Source organism: Neovison vison, chromosome 2, assembly GCF_020171115.1.
Source record: "Neovison vison isolate M4711 chromosome 2, ASM_NN_V1, whole genome shotgun sequence".
NCBI lineage: Eukaryota > Metazoa > Chordata > Mammalia > Carnivora > Mustelidae > Neogale > Neogale vison.
In genome coordinates this window covers 17,920,234-17,937,961 of record NC_058092.1, presented here as the reverse complement: position 1 = coordinate 17,937,961, position 17,728 = coordinate 17,920,234, and the positions used below count along the sequence as shown (strand labels likewise).

General features: G+C 54.9%; 1 protein-coding gene across 1 annotated transcript in view; it reads right to left on the bottom strand.

The window, feature by feature from the left end:
• The window catches only part of GRHL3 (grainyhead like transcription factor 3), a 34,504-nt gene that overhangs the window by 2,452 nt on the left and 14,324 nt on the right, over positions 1 to 17,728 (bottom strand). Inside the window, exons 3-15 of the mRNA XM_044237440.1 lie at positions 16,387 to 16,448; positions 14,670 to 15,015; positions 14,341 to 14,414; positions 13,721 to 13,874; positions 13,406 to 13,517; positions 11,904 to 11,998; positions 9,618 to 9,776; positions 8,974 to 9,052; positions 8,725 to 8,858; positions 7,262 to 7,296; positions 6,036 to 6,124; positions 4,800 to 4,885; positions 2,288 to 2,352 (exon numbers count right to left, since the gene is read on the bottom strand). Coding sequence (XP_044093375.1) covers positions 2,288 to 2,352; positions 4,800 to 4,885; positions 6,036 to 6,124; positions 7,262 to 7,296; positions 8,725 to 8,858; positions 8,974 to 9,052; positions 9,618 to 9,776; positions 11,904 to 11,998; positions 13,406 to 13,517; positions 13,721 to 13,874; positions 14,341 to 14,414; positions 14,670 to 15,015; positions 16,387 to 16,448 — 1,490 coding nt within the window. The remainder of the gene's footprint in view (positions 1 to 2,287; positions 2,353 to 4,799; positions 4,886 to 6,035; positions 6,125 to 7,261; positions 7,297 to 8,724; positions 8,859 to 8,973; positions 9,053 to 9,617; positions 9,777 to 11,903; positions 11,999 to 13,405; positions 13,518 to 13,720; positions 13,875 to 14,340; positions 14,415 to 14,669; positions 15,016 to 16,386; positions 16,449 to 17,728) is intronic.

Below are 17,728 nucleotides of genomic sequence, written 5' to 3'. Positions count from 1 at the left end.
ACCGCTGCCCCAGAACAGGGGCCTCTTGTCCCTTGCCAACTTCTAGCTGTCTTCTGTCCTGGTTTGCCGGAAACCCTTGGCCGGCTACCAGACAAACAATGTATTTGTTCATCTTTCAAGCATTCAGTGGTGCTTGTAAAGCTGATTGTATCTACCTTTGTCCACAGGACTTTCAGGAGGGTTCTGTGAAAATAAACGAGGCCGCCGATTGGAATAGAGTCTGATGCCGAGGGAGGCGGCAGATGACCTTGGCCTCTCCTTTCTCAAAAGGATTTTTTTGCGGACTCTTCTCATTTAAGCATCTCAGATGACCCTAGGCCTGAGGTCTTCATGGTTGGGGGTGTGTATGGGATGTAGGGTGCCTCTGAAGGGTGGCTGAGCGACGCCCTGGGCCATGGGGCCAAGCAAATGAAAGGCCTGGCCACGGCCTTTACTTGCACATTGCTTAGCGGTTAGAGGAAAAAGCAGGAGGCAATATAAAATAGTGGGTGCCTGCACAGGCTTTAGACAAGTTGCTAGTTACTCGCTGGGCCCTGGGGCTCCCTGAACGTCAGTTTCCTCATCTCTAAAAATCCAGAACTCCATACCAAACTCAAAAGGTCAATGAGATGACGCTAGGGAGTTATTCTGCCCAGCGCCTAGCACACAGAAGGTGCTCCACACATGGGAGCTATTAAAATTTGGATTTAAATAGCAGGCTGGGGCTTAAGGGAAAGATTCTGCCCGTGGGGCCCAGGCATCCTTGTAGGATTTCCCTGCCCCCAAATCACACACACACACACACACACACACACACACACACACACACCCATTTCCTAGCCCCTCAGCCCAGACTGCGGTGGGACCTGAGGGAGGCCGGCGACAGGTGCGCGCGAGCACGGGCATCGAAGGGGAAGTGGGACTGGGCTTGTCCGGGCAAAGCGGAGCCTGCCCTCTGCGAGGAGGATTCCGCTCCAGAGAGCGTGTGAGCCCCAGTCTGAAACCGAAACTTGGAAAGAAAAAAACACACAAAACCCTAGATACTCATACAACCAAAACCAAACGGGTCCTTTCCCAGGGGCTGCAGGACAGCCCCCTTCCCCCCTGCCCTTCTGTGGGAGGCTGGGTGGGAACCAAGGAGGAGGGAGGGTGGGAGGCCAGCCCCTGGGCCTGCCTGGATGGGGCAGCGGCTGGGTACAAAGCCTGCCTGTCTTTGCAAAGCCTTCTGAGAAGGAGAGCCGCAGACAGTAGCCATGGGGCGGTGCCCAAGCACCTTCCTGGGGACACAGCAAGTGTAGCCGCAGTTACACTGTCGTGAGCAGGAAGAAGGGGGCTGAGCTGCAGGCAGGAGTGCATCCTCTGGGCACGGAATTGGTGCAAACAATTCCTCACTGGCCTGGAGGCCCCATGCTGGGCTGGTGCAGGGACTCAGTTAGCAAGGGCTGTGAGGGTCCCGTTCACTGGCTCTGACCAGGGGACAAAAATCTGGGGGAGGGGAAGCAGTCACCACGTGACCCTCCATCTCCCCCTCCCCTGCCAAGGGCTCTCCAGGACAGGTAGCCAAGGGTGCTGTAGTGGTGTTGAGCACTAATCCCCTAACCCACAGTAGGTGCCACATTGCCCCGCCCTCTGGAAGGTAAAGCTTTGTTCCCTCCTGCCTCATCCAGACCTGAAGGTGGAGGCCTGTGGAGCACCCCCAGGGGGTGGGGGTGGGGGGCTCTCACGGTCACCGCTCCCTTTCCAGACTCCTCCCCAGCCACTCCCTCCTTGGGCCCCTGACTCAACCAGCGGCAGTGCTACTGGGCCCTTCGGCCTCCTTGCCTTTCCTCTGCTGTTCCTGCTCCTGAATATTGCTTAGCACCTCTGAGCCTCAGTTTCCCTATCTGTGAAGTGTGAGTCATGGTGTCTACCTCATAGCTGTGGGAATTAAGTGGGATATGTCCCACATCTGCCACACGGTAGGCGGACAAGGGAATGGAAGTCACTCTCGCCAGCATTATGATCAAATGACTTGGCTATCCCATGGCCTTGGACTTGGGTCTGGCTCTTCTGATCTCTGGGCCTGCACTGGCCTCTACCTGTGGTCTCTACAAAGACCCTTCCCTCTGTCTGCCTCTTCTTTCCTTCCCAGTGCTGGTCAGTGTCTGGTCTGTACAAGTGGCCTTGCCTGACTGGGGGCTTTCGGCCCAACTCCACAGCCCTTGAACTCTCCACAAAGCCAACGCATTGGGAGCTCCCTGAGCCAACATTTCAGAGGGAAAGGATCCGCGAGGGGGTCACGGGAGGGTGAGCTGTTCTGAGCACTTACCCCCGCTTACATTTCTTGTAGACTTTGTAAATGTTCTCTTCAGGGAAGCCATACTTCTCAGAGATCTGGAAGAGAGCAGTAGGGGGTTTGTTATCTGCTGCCCAAACTGGATACTTTCCAGCCTTTTATACTCTGACTTCTATTTCCTGATTATAAAAGTAATACACATCCCTACTATGTAAAAATGCAAAGAAGATTACAATTGTCCATAATCCTGTTTCTCAGAGACGAACATGTGGGTGCACTCTCTCCCATCTTTTGGCCACAGTGTAGATTTTTTATCTTTCACATGGATAGCTTTATAGAACCTTCTTACTTCCCGTCGTATGTTATAAGCCTTCCCGCATCACAGCGAACCCTTGACAGACTACACGTTTCGTGACTGTACTATATCCCAAAGAGCGTCTCTCAGGTCCCCCAGCCCTTGCCCAAAGCCAGTGCCCAGGGCCCCCCACTCAGCAGCTGCCGACTCTGGGTGAGCTAGTGGTAGAGACAGTCGTGCTAGAGGAAGGGACCAAACTGGCCCGTTTGAAACCCTCGGGGCAGTTCCCGGAGTGATGTAGACCTCCATAAATGGTCACTGTTGTTTTCGAAGGGGAGCCCTGGGGAGGCTCCTGTCCCGTCGTGAGGGGGATCGCCCAGGTAGTATCCCCCTTGTGGCAGGCACGACGAACTCCATTGAATGGGCGAGAATGCCGGGCTCCACGAGGATAAACCACGCACCCTAGGCCCAGCCAGGTCCCAGGTTTCCTGCCCCATCACATCCCAGGACATTAGTGCTCGTCCTGCGGATGGGGAGCCCGAGGCTCAGAGGCCTGTGAGTGGCCTGCCTGAGCTCACACGGCCAGAGCCAGCTCACTTCTCCCCACACAGCCAGAAGTTACCTCTGGGGCTGACAGGCTTGGTCTGGTCCCAGCTCTACCACCTGGAGCGCCCACTCTGAGCAAGTCCCCTTACGTCGCTGAGCCCCAGCTTCCTCGTTTATAAAATGGGAGCAAGCACGGGAGGTCCACACAGTGTGGTTCTGCTCGGGAACTGAGAAGATGATGCAAAGAGCCCAGCCCAGGGTCTCACCCTGGTGAGAGGCTCAGTCAGAGGTTGTTATCTGCTGTTAACTGCCTTGAAGCGGCAGCGAACCCCAGATCAAGGGCTTCAGGCTGAGGTCCTCTCTGGGCCTTTTAGGAAGAAGATCAGATTCAGCTTCTCAGTTATTCTCTGTCCTGACAGAGATCCCTCTGAGCCAGAAAAATTCTTAGACTATTTACGTGGATGGCAATAGGGCTGGAAGCTACCAGGAGAAAGATCTCAATTCAGTCTAAAGAAGAGCTCAGGAACTTCCTAACCATAAGCTGCACAAAGACAGCACAGGCTGCCCTGTATGGTGGTGAGCTCTCCATCCCTGGGAGTATACAAGTCAAGAGTGGGTATCCACTTGGAAGAGCTACTGGGAACAGAGCTCAAATATGAGATGGGGACCCTTTTAGGTATGGTCCAACCCAAAGACTCTGAGTTAATGTTCAGATAACATTAATGGACTTTCGTGAGGCCAGCTTCTGGGGCTGGTGCCAACCAAGCAGGGAGGACAATCTGTAAAGGGACCAGGAGGGTAACGCAGAGTGGGGAGAGCCTGGGCTGGACTTCAGCTCTGTCACTTCTAGCCACTTGGGTAAGTCGCCTGATGGCTGGGAGGCTGTTTCCTCATGAGAATGAACAGATAATAACAGTACCCACTTTGGGGGGTGTTAGGAGATTTTGGTGAGCTAGCAAACGCTGCATGCCTGACAAAAATGCCTGGCACATAGTGGGTCTTCAGTAAAAGGTAGCTGGTGTTACTATCGGTTCACTCTCCCTTCCCCGGCCCGCCATCTTGGAACCCTCCGGCCGTCCTGTGTGGTTCAGCCTTCGAGCCCAGCTGGCCCTGGCGGAGACTCATGTTTCCTCAGTTCTTCGCTGAGCCACAAAGCTGCTGTGGGTCTCATTCAAAGCTGTTTCACCCGCTCTCTGGTAGTTTGGGGGAGGGCCGGGGAAGGTCTCCTTGCCGAGACACCACCTTTTGCTGCCACTTCCCTCCCTCCCCGGGCCCCCCCAGCCAACCACAAGCTGCAGGAATGAGGCCCCCCTGGAAGGGAAAGAAGAGTATCTCTGGGGCCTGGCCTTTTTGGGTTTCATTCCCATTAAAACAGAAACAGGTTTGCAAAGCCAACAAAAAGCTCTGGCCTGTCAGACAGCAGCCATCAGATTAAGGAGGATTTATGGTGTGTGTGACTCCCAGGGTGGAGCCAGGGTTCTGGCTGGGAGATAACATCCCAGAGGCACGCCCCCACCAGCCAGGCCTGGAGGCCCCCCCTAAATGGGGTGGGACAGGTGGACCATCAGAAAGCCACGGTTCCAGCGTATTCCTCCTCAGAGCCTTCCTGTGTGAAATCAGAACTGTGGCGTGAGGGGTGGGGGACAGGAACACAGAGTGGGGGTCCGGCCAGAGCTGGGGGCAGGGGGTCCCAGAGCCTCTTACCGCATTCCTCAGCCCTTTCAGATCTGGGGTCTTCAACATGAGAGCATCAAACACTTCCTCAGTCTCCCTCCGCACGTACAACAGAACTGAGAGGAAAAGAGGTGGGTTTTAGTGGTAAGGGGAGGACAAACGAGCCTGGGAATATACCTCAGGGGATGGGAGAATCTTTAAAAATATTATTTTTTAAGGTTTTTTTTTTTTTTTTTTTTTTAGAGAGAGAGAGAGAGAGAGCACAGAGGGAGAGGGAGAAGCACACTCCCCACTGAGCAGACAGCTCGATGTGGGACTCGATCCCAGGACCCTGAGATCGTGACCTGAGCAGAAGGCAGATGCTTGACAGACTGAGCCAACCAGGTGTCCCCCTGCCCAAATATTATTTTTACCATAAGGCTGATGTCTGCAGAAAGGGCAAATTCCTGCTGAGGGTCTACCCTGATAGGAAATACCACCCAGCTCTGCAGGTCCCGCTCTCAGACTGGGCTGACTTGGGCAGGCTCGAATCCCTCCCTGCTCTACGGCCTGCCAGCTAGGTGACCTTGAAGACATTTTCCCATCACTGAACTTCATTTTATCCAAACAGGAAATGGAGGTGGCTCTGCCCTCTATTTCACAGAGTTGTTGGGGAATTGATGACATGACATTTTAAATACCAAGTGCAAAAAAAATCCCAAAAAACAAAAAACAAAAAAATTAGTGTAGTACAAGGCTCAGTTCAAGGTTGCCAGAAGCTTTTGATCTTAGCTGCTGGTTGGTTTCTTCTTGATAATCAGCTTCAGCCTCCCAGAGGTTTGGGCATGTCCCCCTCTCCCAGAAAGTCACAGATTTAGGCTGTCGAAGCCAGAAAGCCAGGTATGGAAACCCAACTCTTTTCCATCCCCCCCACCCTCGGCCCCAGCAGAGAGGGCGGGCACTTGCCCAACACGATGAGCCTGTTGCCTTTGCCAGCTGCCACAGGATGCCCATGTCTACCAAAGCCAGAGGAGGCAGAAGCCCTCCAGCTCCATGGACCTCTCTCCAAGCACCGTGGGCTTCCCCCTGGCCCCCACCCCACCCTCAAGCCTTGGCCCAACTCCAACTCTGAGGAGTAAGGCAGCCCCTTGCGCCTTCTCTGCTGGGTTGGATGCTGCCCTGGCTGCCTGGGTCCCGGTAGGTGTTTGAGGCTTTGGGGCCTGTTTCATGGGGAGCTGGGGACTCTGTGGTGGGCTCCAACAATGGATGGGCCGGGAGTGAAGGTACCTCTCTGAAGATCGTCTTCCTTGGCCTTTTTGGAGGGCAGAGGCTCAAAGTCCTCAGCGAAGGGTGAGCAGGTGCGTTTCAGAGGCAACCTGGGGGGGAAGGGGGGAGAGAAAGGAAAGGGAGGGGCTTGTGAGAAACCCAAGGGGATCCCAGAGTCCGAAGGGACCCCAGGGGTGCAGAAGATCCCATGAAGGCAGACCCAAAGCAGTGGGAAGGCAGTGCAAGCAGCAGGTTCTAGAATTGGGACAGCCTGGGTTCAAATCTCACTCACTAGCTGGGTGACTCGGGGGAGTCCCTTAGTCCCTCAGGGTCCCCATCTATCCAATGGGGTGACAAAACAATGACAACAAGACTTCATAAAGTCGTGAGGCTGCAGGAGATCATACAGACAGCTTCCAGAGCCGCGTGTGGGGTGCAGCAGGGCCTTGGGGAATGACGACTGTTTCACCATCAATAGGATGGTTTTTTTGAAAGAATCTACTTGAATGGGCAGTGGGGAGAGGGGGCAGGGCTACGGGATTTGGAGTAAGGCACACGGAGGTGCCAGCCTGCCGGCGCTGTGTGAGCTTGACCAAGTCTCTTCACTTCTCTGAGCCTTGGCTTCCTCATCCGTCAAGGAGAGCAAACACCCCTGCTTGCCTGCCCCATGGGGGCTGTGGTGGGGGGTCAGGTGACCTAATTTGGTATGGAAGCCCCTCCTGAAAGGTACCCCTTGTTTATGGGGGCAGGACACCGAGACCAACAACAAGTGAGCTTTCCCTTTCACCCACCACCTTCTCATCCCTGGGCCTGTGAGGCCATGCTCCCCCTCAGACAGACCTCTAGGCTAGAGAGAAGGACATCAGGAGGGGACAAGTCACCAGGCCCCTCCCTCGCCTCCTGAGTCTTGGTGGGGTGTGGACCCCCCAGTCAGTCCTGCAGCACAGCGTCCCCTCCTTGCTCCCCACATCTGCTCTACCATCTCGGAGGCTTCTTCTTTCGCTTTTTACAAGCATGTGTCTCGCCAGAGATTCGCCAACTTTTCAAATAAAACAAACCCATAAAAACATGGGCAGTTTCAGTGAGAAAGGAGTGTGAATCTAGCTTGGGGGCTGGGGGAAGAGTCTCCCAGCTGCTTCCTCGGTGCCCCTGCCCTGGCTTGTGGTGGGGGTGGGCAGCGCAAGCAGTGGAAGGCCAGGAGGGGGCGGGGAGGGGGTGAGGAGGCCCCTCGCTGTTTCTCTCCGTACCTGTTGGAGCTGCTCTGACCCGCCGAGGGCACTGCCTGCAATGAAGACGAAAGACATTTTCCATCACATGCAGGAAGATGAGAGGGACCCTCCGCTGCTGGAGGCTTTCTGGGAGGAGGGGGCCCAATCTTTGATGGGGGGAGGTGGGGGGAGGGGAGATGCAGTTGGAATGCCTTTCCAGCTCATTCTGCTCAAACTCAGTCCTCGTAAGTGAGCTGCGATCATGGGACGAAAGGCAGCATCCACCCCAGGGAGAACCAGTTGGGGACTCGGTGGACACAGCAGGCGTTGAAGAAATATGGCAGACCCTGTGTGCCCCACCTGAGCCCCAGCTCGCCCAGAAGGGCCAGGACTGCACACCACCCTGCAGCTGGGAACAGGGCCCCCTCTCTTCCCCATGGAGCAGCCATCAACCTGGCCACAGGGCCCTTAATCCCAAGAGAGTGGCCATCTCCTAACTTGGGCCCTTTGGCTAGGGAGTGGAACTAGAGTCATGCAGCCATCAGACTATGGGGTCACAGAACCGCTTCCGGGGCGGGGGTGGGGGCAGCGATGGGAGGATGGCGGACACAGGAAGGGTTTTAAGTATGTGCCACCAGCCACATCAGTACTGGCTGCCCTTTCGGTTCCATAAACTCTTAGTGCACTGAACGCATCTTGGGCAGCAAGAGCTATTTCTGCAAACGTTCTCACCTACACGGCGGTAGGGGAGGGATCCTCGATGGAAGGAAAATCAAATTGTTTAATATGGAAGCAAACTGCTAGCCAGGCTCACCCATCCTGATTCCCCCACTGACATGCTGTGCGGCCTTCTCTGGAAAATGGAGGGGACAAGAGTATCTACCTCAAAGGATGGCTCCCCGGCCCGAGAGGTGCTGTAGCCAGAGTTTGCGAGCTCGGCTTCTGAAGCCCTGGTGCCTGGGTCCAAACCCTGGCTCTGCCCGTGCTGTGGGGTTTGGTCTCTGGGCCTCAACGTCCACCCCACGAATCCAGGGAGAATGACAGCGTCTGGCCGATAGGGAGGCAGGGAGGGGGTGAGAGGTGGTGCGTGGGGGGCCTTGAGAGCAGAGCCTGGCATATAGTGAGCGCTCACAGGCCTTGCCATGACCACCGTGGTCCACTCCACGGGGAGCTAGCCACCATCTAATTTGGGGCTCAGAAACTAGAAACCTCCATGAATGCTCCACGCATGAACACTTCGACAGTTATGAAGCCCATTTCTTCAATTGACTTTCCCTTCAGTAGAAAAGGTCACTAACATTGTCCGAACAAGTGTCCATTCTTTAATCCCATGGGATTCAGTAAAAGTATCTTCATTTTGATGTAAAAAATATCCAGACCCACACTCGTCTAAACTGGCCTGTTGTGGCCGCGTGGCAGGGGCCTCTGCACCAATCAGCGACGATTGCCCCCTCCCCGCCCCCCGCCAGGGGCTGAGACCCTCTCTGGCCAGAGACCCTCACCCCTCCAGGACGCTGCAGGCCGGAGAAGTGCACGTTGGGGATGAACAGCACGGGTGGGGTCTCCAGGTCAGCCTCGGGCCGCAGGTATGTGGTCTCGTTGCCCCTGAAGCCGGACAGCAGGCAGCCCTTGATGCCTGATGGAAAAAGGAAAGCACTGTGTCTGGGACCCCTCCGTTCACACCCCCAGTCTCCAGTCTCCATCTCCCCTTTGCCCCAGGCCAGCCCAGCCCCTGGCCCGTCCCCACTGACCACTGCTGCTGGAGTCGGGGCACTTGACCTTCCTCCGGAACTGCTTCCGCTCATCATCCCTCATTTTCCTTTCTGCTCCCTGCAGGGAAGAGGGGAAGGGGGGTCACCAAGGGTCTTGGGAGGGCCTGGCTGTCTTGCATCTTAACTACGGGCCAGCCTTCTGGGGCTGCCAGGCTTCTAGAGCTGCTGTCTTCCCAGAGTGAGACCAGGAAATGGGAAAGTAACAGTGCCCAACCCGCCGGGCCCGGCCCAGCCCAGCCCCGTCTGAAGTCAGTCCAGGCCATGAGAGACAGACAGACGTGGAGAGAGAGGAACAGACAGAGAAGCATGAGGAAGGTGGAGTGAAAGAAGGACAAGGAGAAGAAAGAGAAACATGAGAGAGACAGACACAGAAAGACTCGTGGAGAGATCTTCGGAGAGATCTAGAAAGAGATCTTCAGAAAGAGACCCAGAGGGGAGACAGCAGCACAGAGAAAGGGAGGAAAATATACTTCGAGGCCAGGACAGACAATGACAAGCCCACAGAGGAGGGAGACAGGCCGATAGCAAGAAGCAGAGAGAGACAGACACACCCCACATGGCTGGGGAGGGCACACCAGTGGGGGCCGGCCTTTCCCCCTCCCAGATCCCCCAACCCCGGCCACCTTGTCACAAAAGATCTTGATCTGGCAGACGGCTCGGTGCACCAGGCGCTCGGCGCCTGAGCCGCAGTCATAGGTGTCGATCTGCAGGTTCAGGGGGACACCCTTTACCCCCTTCTGCGAGGAGAAGTCTGTGCTGAGGCAGTTGACGCCAATGAACACCTGGGGACAGACAGGGGAGCTGGAGAAACAGCAGGCCCTGCGCCAGCCCTGCTGTCCCTCGAGCACGGCTCACGGAGCCTACTGTGCACCTGGGGAGTGGCGCCCATGGAAGGCGCCCATCACCATCACTGACGGCCAGACCGGGGCTCAGGGTGGCACGCCAGCCTTCTCCAGGGGACACGGGGGTGTGGGTGTGGCCCAGTTGGCGAGGCAGCTCCCACTAGACTGCCCAGGGCAGCCCAAAGGATCAAGACCCTGAGAAGGAGATGAGGGGTTCCCTCGGGGGCTTCCATGAAAGTCCAGAGCCTCATTGTTCTGCCACCCAGAGTGAGGAGGTACGGAAGGGCCATAGCCCGTTCCCCCTGGGTCTAGAAGACCACCTTCCCTCTGGCCTCGAGCCACAGGGGTGAGACCCTGCCCCTCTGCGCCCTTGCCTACCAGCTCCAGCCATCACTGGTCCTGTCCCCCGCCTTTTACAGCCAAGGAAACAGGGGCTCTGAGCAGAGAGGGGAGCTGCGGATGTTTCCACATGCCAGCAGAATGAGCCTGGACATGGGGCCACCCGGCCTGGGGTTGGGAAGCTGGGCTCGGCCACTCACTCGCCATGTGGCTTTAGACAAGTGCACTAACCTCACAGAGCCTCAGTTTTCTTACCTGCAAAATGGGGATAATTAAACCTACTTCATGTGGCTGTGAGGGCACGTAGCGTCCCTAGCGGGCTGGGCATGCAGTGACCTGTTGTGGTGAGTGGGACCACTGGAGTCTCAACCCAAAGCCTAGGAGGCCCAGCCGATGGTGGGGTGAGTCCCAGCCCAGAGACTCCCTGGCAGGCTCGTCTGGTGACTGTCTACCTGACTGACTCCTCCCTGGGGTGCCAGGGCCAGACCCCACTCCAGACTGGCCACAGATCCTTGGGACGTTTCCCTTGAAAGTGATCCTGACCTGCCCAGGTAGGGGTGGGGTGTGGGGCCTTTGTGGACCCCCTTCCCTCCTTAGCTGTGGGGGCCAGGCCCCCAGACGCATACCAGACATACCTCCCCCTCAGCCAACTCAGCCCTAATGCAGCTCCCACCCAGCTCACACCTGAGAAAGACCCACGCCTGGGGGCTTCAGGGCCCGTGAGAAAATCCCAACCGAAACCCACCGCTCCCTTCCTACGAAACTCTTTCCCCGCCTCCCGGCACCGGAGGCCCCAGCTCCTCCTTCAGCCCCTGGTATCTGTTTGAAAACGAATAATCCCTCACTTTTGTGCCTCCCTTTGTGTTTTCAGAGCCCCCTTCAGCTCTGTTTTCTCCAGCCAGCTCTCCAGCTTGTCCAGGCCAGAAAAGTCCTTGCCATGAGCTGGACCCAACCCTGGTCTGAGAGGGTGGGCCTGGCCCAAGGAGACAAAGGACAGGCCCAAGGTCACCCAGCCCCGGCTCTCAGACCAGTGCCCTTTCCACAATGCTGGCTCTCCAAACAGGAAACCAAGCATGGCACAGAGAGGCCCAGAGGCACACGGCGAGTTGGCCTTGGGCACTAAGCGGCTGCGATGAAAAAAATCACCAGAGGCTCCACTTTCAGGCCTCTCGGATGGGTCTGGCACTGGGCCCGAGACGTGCATGATCCTAGAGAATCTTCACCACAACCCCCGGAGGCAGACTATTGTTCCCTTTCTATGGACATAAGAAGTGAAGTCGCTGGGACTTCGGCCTCCTCTAGCAGAACCCAAAGCATTCTTCCTGCTCCCCTGACCGGCCTGCAAGTCGGGAAACCTGGCGTCATGGGTGGCTGGCTGTGTGACCTCGCACGTGGCTCGGTTTTCCCATCCGGTGAATGGGTGGGTGTGATTCACCATAACAGCCCCTGTTGCTGAGCCAGGATGGCCTCTACCCTTTACTTATCGCACGTGATCCTCATGTGAACCCCTCAGTTGGTGCTATCGTTGGATCCCAACTTTACAGGCAAGGCACTGGTCCAAGGTCACAGGGCTGGGACATAGGCCTAGCCTTTCTGGAAGCCTGCGCTTCTCTTCCACTCTGTATCCTGCCTCCTCCACAGGTGCTCTCATCAGAGCAGCTACCACAATTCTAGTTCCCTACTTGGGGACTTCTGAGGTACCCAGCCCTGCCACGGCCATGCACTGACCTTGGCCTCCTCGTTGACATTCCACACGAAGGACAGGGCGTTGTAGGCTACCTCCTCAATGTGCTGCACGGTGTTGAAGTTTTCTTTGCAGTCCGCTGGAACCACAGGAGACCAGAAGGAGAGTCAGGAGGAAAGGGATCTGGGGACATGCTGGGAAGGAGGCTTTTAGGAGTGGAGTCTAATTCCCGGCAGGGATTTTTACCCTCTCCCCACAGAACCATGCTTCAGTCTGGCAGGGGAGACTGATGGCTGTGCCCTGGGTTACAGATGGGAAAACTGAGGTCCAGCCTGGGAAGCAGATATGCCCAAACCCCACAGAGAATCCCTAAGTTAGCCAGCTAGGCCCGGGCCCTCATCACTGTTGGGTGGAAGTTTGCATTTTCAGCGGGATTGGGACTTTCCCAAGGAGAAGGAGTAAGAGCGGTGCCAGTGGTGGTAAGGGGACTAGTGAGCCCAGGACTCCTCACGCCGAGCTGCTGGACGGACAGTGAGCAGACCGTGGGATGGCCACCACTCACTGAACAGGATGGCGAGCCCTCACTTAATCCTCACAAGGACACAATGAATCCTCAGTTTAAATGTGGAAAGAAAATGAAGCTCAGAGAAGTCTGGTCACTTGGCCAGGCTCCCACATCTTTCAAAAAAAGGCACAGCAAGGACTGGAGCTCGGCTTTGGCCCCTGGACACAGGCTCCTGCCCCACTGGCTGTGTGGTCTCTCAGACAAGTCATGGGAGTGTCCCTAGTGATCCGTTCTCCAGCGCATGAGACTTCAAGGCAGAAGAAACAGCACTGGATGCAGGAAGGGCAGCTGGCCCTATCCCACTTGACAGCTGGAAAAACTGAGGCCCAGAAAGGGGAGGTGACACAGGTCACACAGTCAAGAAAAGAGTGATGGAGTCAGAACCTGGAGGCCGGAGGATGGGCGGTACCTCCCACACATCTCAGGGCCCAGGACAGAGATAAGGTAGCACCCTAGTCCCTTCCCTGTGTCCCTTCCCCGGCCCCCTCCCAGCTGACAGAACCCCAGGGGCCCAGCTCCCAAAGCAGAACTGCCTTGCACTGTCCTTCCAACTTTCCAAACGGGGCTCCTATTGTCTTAGGCATTTGTATCTCAATGGGCTAAGGCCGACCCCCGGGGGGACACAAAGGCCAGCCTCCCAGGGGTCTATTTATCAGACACTCCTGGGGTCTCTAGGGCACTGTTTACCCAAAGCAAACAGAAAAGAGGCCCCTGCTTCCAGCCCACAGATGCAAATCCCTACAACCCCCCCTCAGTGCAGGACCTGCAGACGGGGGCCAGGCAGGCAGCTGGGGTGAGAACTCAGTCCTGCAGAGATCACAGGGGGCTGGGGAAGGGGGCAGGGCCAGAAAGACCTGATTGGGCTATGGGTGTGTGTGTGTGTGTGTGTGTGAGAGAGAGAGAGAGAGAGAGAGAGAATGAAGAGAGAGAGAAACAGGGAGAGTCCAAGAGAATGGGAAGGGGGCCTGGGGGGGCTCTCACCTACGTCGATGACACGCTGCTTGGCAGTGGGTTGCCGGGAATGCCAATGCTTCCAGAAACGCAGCTGCTCCACGGGCACCTTCTCGTTGTCGAAGACCACCATCACCACACTCTGCAAGCACAGGGGGCCGCCATGACCCTCAGCCTCAGGAAAGGCCCAGCTAGTCCCAGTCCCCTCCCGGGGCCTTGGTGCAGCCCTCCTGCCCTTTCGCCTCTGTGTCCCCCACTCCATGGCAGGGGCACCCTCTCCCTAGGGTCCTTGTCAGTCCAGGCCGGCCTAACCATCCTAGCCAAGCTGCTCCGGGGACAAGATACCTTGACTTTGTTGGAGGACAAGGCAAGGCCCTTGCCGCCTGCCGGGGTCCGCAGTGTGATGGGGTAGAACTGGCCCTTGTTGAGGTAGGCCATCGGCGACTCCCCTGACTTGATGTGGATGGCTTTGGGGGAGCCCAGGGTATATTCAAAGTCACTGCAGGGAGGAGAGGGGGAGGACAGTGAGGCCTGAGCAATCAGGCAGGAGGATCCTGGAAGGCAGTGCCGTAGGAGGCAGAGGGTGTGCTGTGGATTTGCTGTGGGACTTCGGGAAACCATTCTACCTCCCTGGGCCTCAGTCTCCTCATTTTTGGAGTTTCTATTTAGTGGTTTCATTGAGCCACAATCTTGCTGAATAACAAATAATGGAAACTGGAGAGAGCCCTGAGGGGAGACAGAGCTTCAGGGGAGACGAAGGGCAACAGATCCTCAGTTTTTTAACAGGGCTCTGAGCTCTCTGTCACAGCCCAAGAAAGAAGTGTGGAAATCTGCCTCTCTCCTTTCACGTGCCTTCACTCCCCTCTTTTCATTCACTGACGATGCCTGCTCTGGGGATGGTGTGGGGCTCTGTCTGTAGCCTCTGCCTACAGTCCAAGTGGCCAAGGTTCCAGAGGGGCTGTTACCTCTTGGGGCTGGGATAGTCCTCTGGACACGGGGGTTCTGGGGACGTTTTCAGGATATCTGGGAAGAGCAGCGACTGCAGAAAAACACAATTCAGAGAGAATAAATGGCCACGTTCGGGCTGCTGGAGCCTCATCCCAGAGCTGTCCCATATAGCTGTGTAGGTTATGCAGTGTACAACTGGGACAACAGTACATGGCAGACCTGCCTCGGCTCTAGGACTTTTTATTCCCAGGATTCCAAACCTCTGATCTCCTCACTGTCTTCTCTCCTTCTGCACAGACATGCACATATCCAGGGATGCTGTGAGGGGTACGGGGTGGGCCCTCACCTCCTGTGGGTCATCTTTGAAGGTGCTGTCAGGCTGCCAGCGCTGTGTGGGTGGCACCCCAGGAATGCTCTCAAACAAGGAGTTGAGGGAGCTGTTATCGTACATATCACTGGTGGGCAGCAGGTAGCTGTCCACAGAGCCAGCTTCCAGCTTGCTGGGGCCAGCGGGGAGGGGAGCTGCCTTGCCCGGAGTGGGCACGGCCCCCTCCAAGCTCATCAGGTTATTCTTCTTGAGCACATCTGGGTACTCTGGGGCTCCAGACACATTCTCTGTCAGGAATTTCATGAGATGCGTGGGGCTTTCAAGGGGAGCGAGGTCCATCTCATATTCCATGCCATGGTAGTACCTGGGGAGAGAGGAGGGCTGGGTGAGTGCACCTCTTCTCTCTGAGGGGCGAGGGGACCCTCATCTGGACTGGAGGGTGACCATCATGCAGACCCACTGACCTTTAATCCCACGTAATGTTAGATCTTCCCAATATGCATGAAGCAAGACACAGTAATAAGCCAATTTGTCACAGGGATGAGCAGGGAGGAGGGCTCAGGGTAGAGGGGAACAAACATCTGCTTTATCTTTTACAGTACTTGGTCGTTTTAAAAACTGAAAGGTCATTTATTTCTTATCCAGAATCAAATGTCCCCACCTTAAAACAACTGCATTGATTTATCTACACAGTATGTGTGTATGTGTGGGAGGAGAGGGGACATGATATTACAGTTAACGCGGTACAGTTAATATATGTTGAGAAAAAGGTCTAGAAGGATACACTCCAAACTGTTAAGGTGGGCAGGGAGTAGGATTACAGGAAACTTTTACTTTCTACTTTATACATTTCTATAGAGTTTGAATACTCTGTAACCAACGGGTATTACTTTTGTCATCAGAAAAGCTAACAACATTTTTAAAAATTAGTTTTCAGAAAAGGCCCATGCATAACTCTACGGTTCCTATCTTAGAGGGGCCCTGAGGTGGCTGTGTGAGCGGTAATGCCTGCTTTAGCAACTTGGATTTTCCGGAAGGCAGAGAGGAGCCTAGATGTTTTCCCAGCAGAGGTAGGCAGGGGAGGGGCAGGGGGGAGGTTGCTGGAAGGAAGAGTAGAGAAAGGGCAGGGTCCGTCTAGCACCGATCTCGCAGTAAGCCTGGCCCGGGCTGCCTTCTAGGAGGAGGGAAACATCAGTGCCCCGAGGTGCTCAGGATACCAGGGAAGAGGCCCAAGAGAGCCAGAGGAAAGAAATATTGGAATCCAGGTGCCCCTCCCCCAGGCCAGGTCTCCCTCCACAGGGAGGTGGGTTTGGGAGTTAGGATAGAAAAGCTGTCTTCAGGGCTTATTCCTGGACCTTGGCTTTGAAGTTTGTTTTCTGTAAACTCTAGCCCACAGGGGCTGCAGGCTTCCTGTGAGTGTGTGTGAGCCTCTCACATGGACCACGGTTTCATCATCACTTGGTGGGCCCTAGGCTCTTGCCTTCACAGACTCCTTCCTCCATAAAAAATATTTTAAAATACCTTTTACAACTGCACTGGCATAAAGATAGGTGTAATCCAGGTTGGATTATATTCATCACTTTCTTCTGATTTTAAAATAAATTCTAACACTTCCATGGGCCCTAAGAGTCCCGTGGGCCCTAGGCACTGAGCCTTCTGTGCCTGATGGTTAAGAGCCCAGAGGTGGAGGCGAGCATGAGAAAAGGGCTGAGATGGGGGGCTGGGCAAACCTCACCTCTTTCCTTGGTCGTTCCGGCCCCCAGTGCTAGAGGACAGGATCCGCTTCTCCTTGGGGCCCTGAGTGGAGAGAAAAGAGGGATTTATACATTTATGGCAAGATAATCCCTGTCCGGTGGACTTGGCCAGAGAGAGGAGCTGCCTTGATCACTGGGGGAAAATCTGCCGGTTTTTGGAGTGGGCCAGCCATCATTCAGCCTGAGTCCCAAGTTAGAGAGTAGGAAGTAACCCAAGATCGGCAGCTGGGCATCAAGGAACTTGAAGTCAGGCAGATCTGGCTTAAGTTCTAACTTTACCAATTAAAAGTACTATGAATTCATCCTGAATGAATGACTCTACCTTTCTGAGACTAAGTTTCTTCATATTTCAAGTGGGGGATTATAATACTTATTTCAAGGGTATTTGGAGATTTAGTAGTAAAAATAATGCTCGCTGTTTTTTTGGTTTTTGTTTTTTTTAAGATTTATAATTTATTTGAGAGAGAGAGAGAGAGAAAGGGAGGGGGTTAAGGAGAGACAGAAGGAGAGGGAGAGACAGAATCTCTAGCAGACTTCCCACTGAGTGAGGAACCTGACATGTGGCTTGATTCCACAACCTTGAGATCATGAACTGAGCTGAAATCAAGAGTTGGTTGCTTAATGACTGAGCTACCCAGGTGCCCCTTGCTGGTTTTTATTTTTGAGATTTTATTTGTAAGTACTCTCTACACCCAATGTGGGGCTCAAACACATAACCCCAAGATTAAGAGTTGCATTTTCTACAGACTGAGCTAGAGAGGTGACCCTTGCTTGCTGTTTTTCAGTCTAGTACTTCTTGTGTACTTGACCCTGCATTAAGTGCCTTCTGTGTAGTCTCCAATTTAACCCCTATACCACTCTGTGATAGCTACTAATGTCATTTCCATTACATAGATGAGGAAACTGAGGCCCAGAGAGGCTCTGTTGTCTCAGTGGTTAGGAGCATGGACTCTAGATCCAGATTTCTTGGTTCAATTCCCAGATATGCCACATATTGGCTATGTAACCCGAGGGGCAAGTCCCTTAACCTCTCTCTGCTTCATTGTTCTCATCTGTATAAGGATAATAACAGTAAAACCCACTCCAGAGATCACTGTGCATGCTTAGCCAGCACCTAGCACATGGAAAACTCTATCTAAATGTGAATTTCATAATTATAATGTTGTCATATCTTAGAGCACTCAGGTCATTTCAACCTCTGGCTAATAAAGCCAGAACCTGGTCTCTAACCCAGCCTAGGGACTCCAATGCCTGGGCTCTTACTCACTCTCCGTGGGAGAGCATGCAGGAAGGCACCTGGCACAGAGCCTGGCTTTCAGGAAG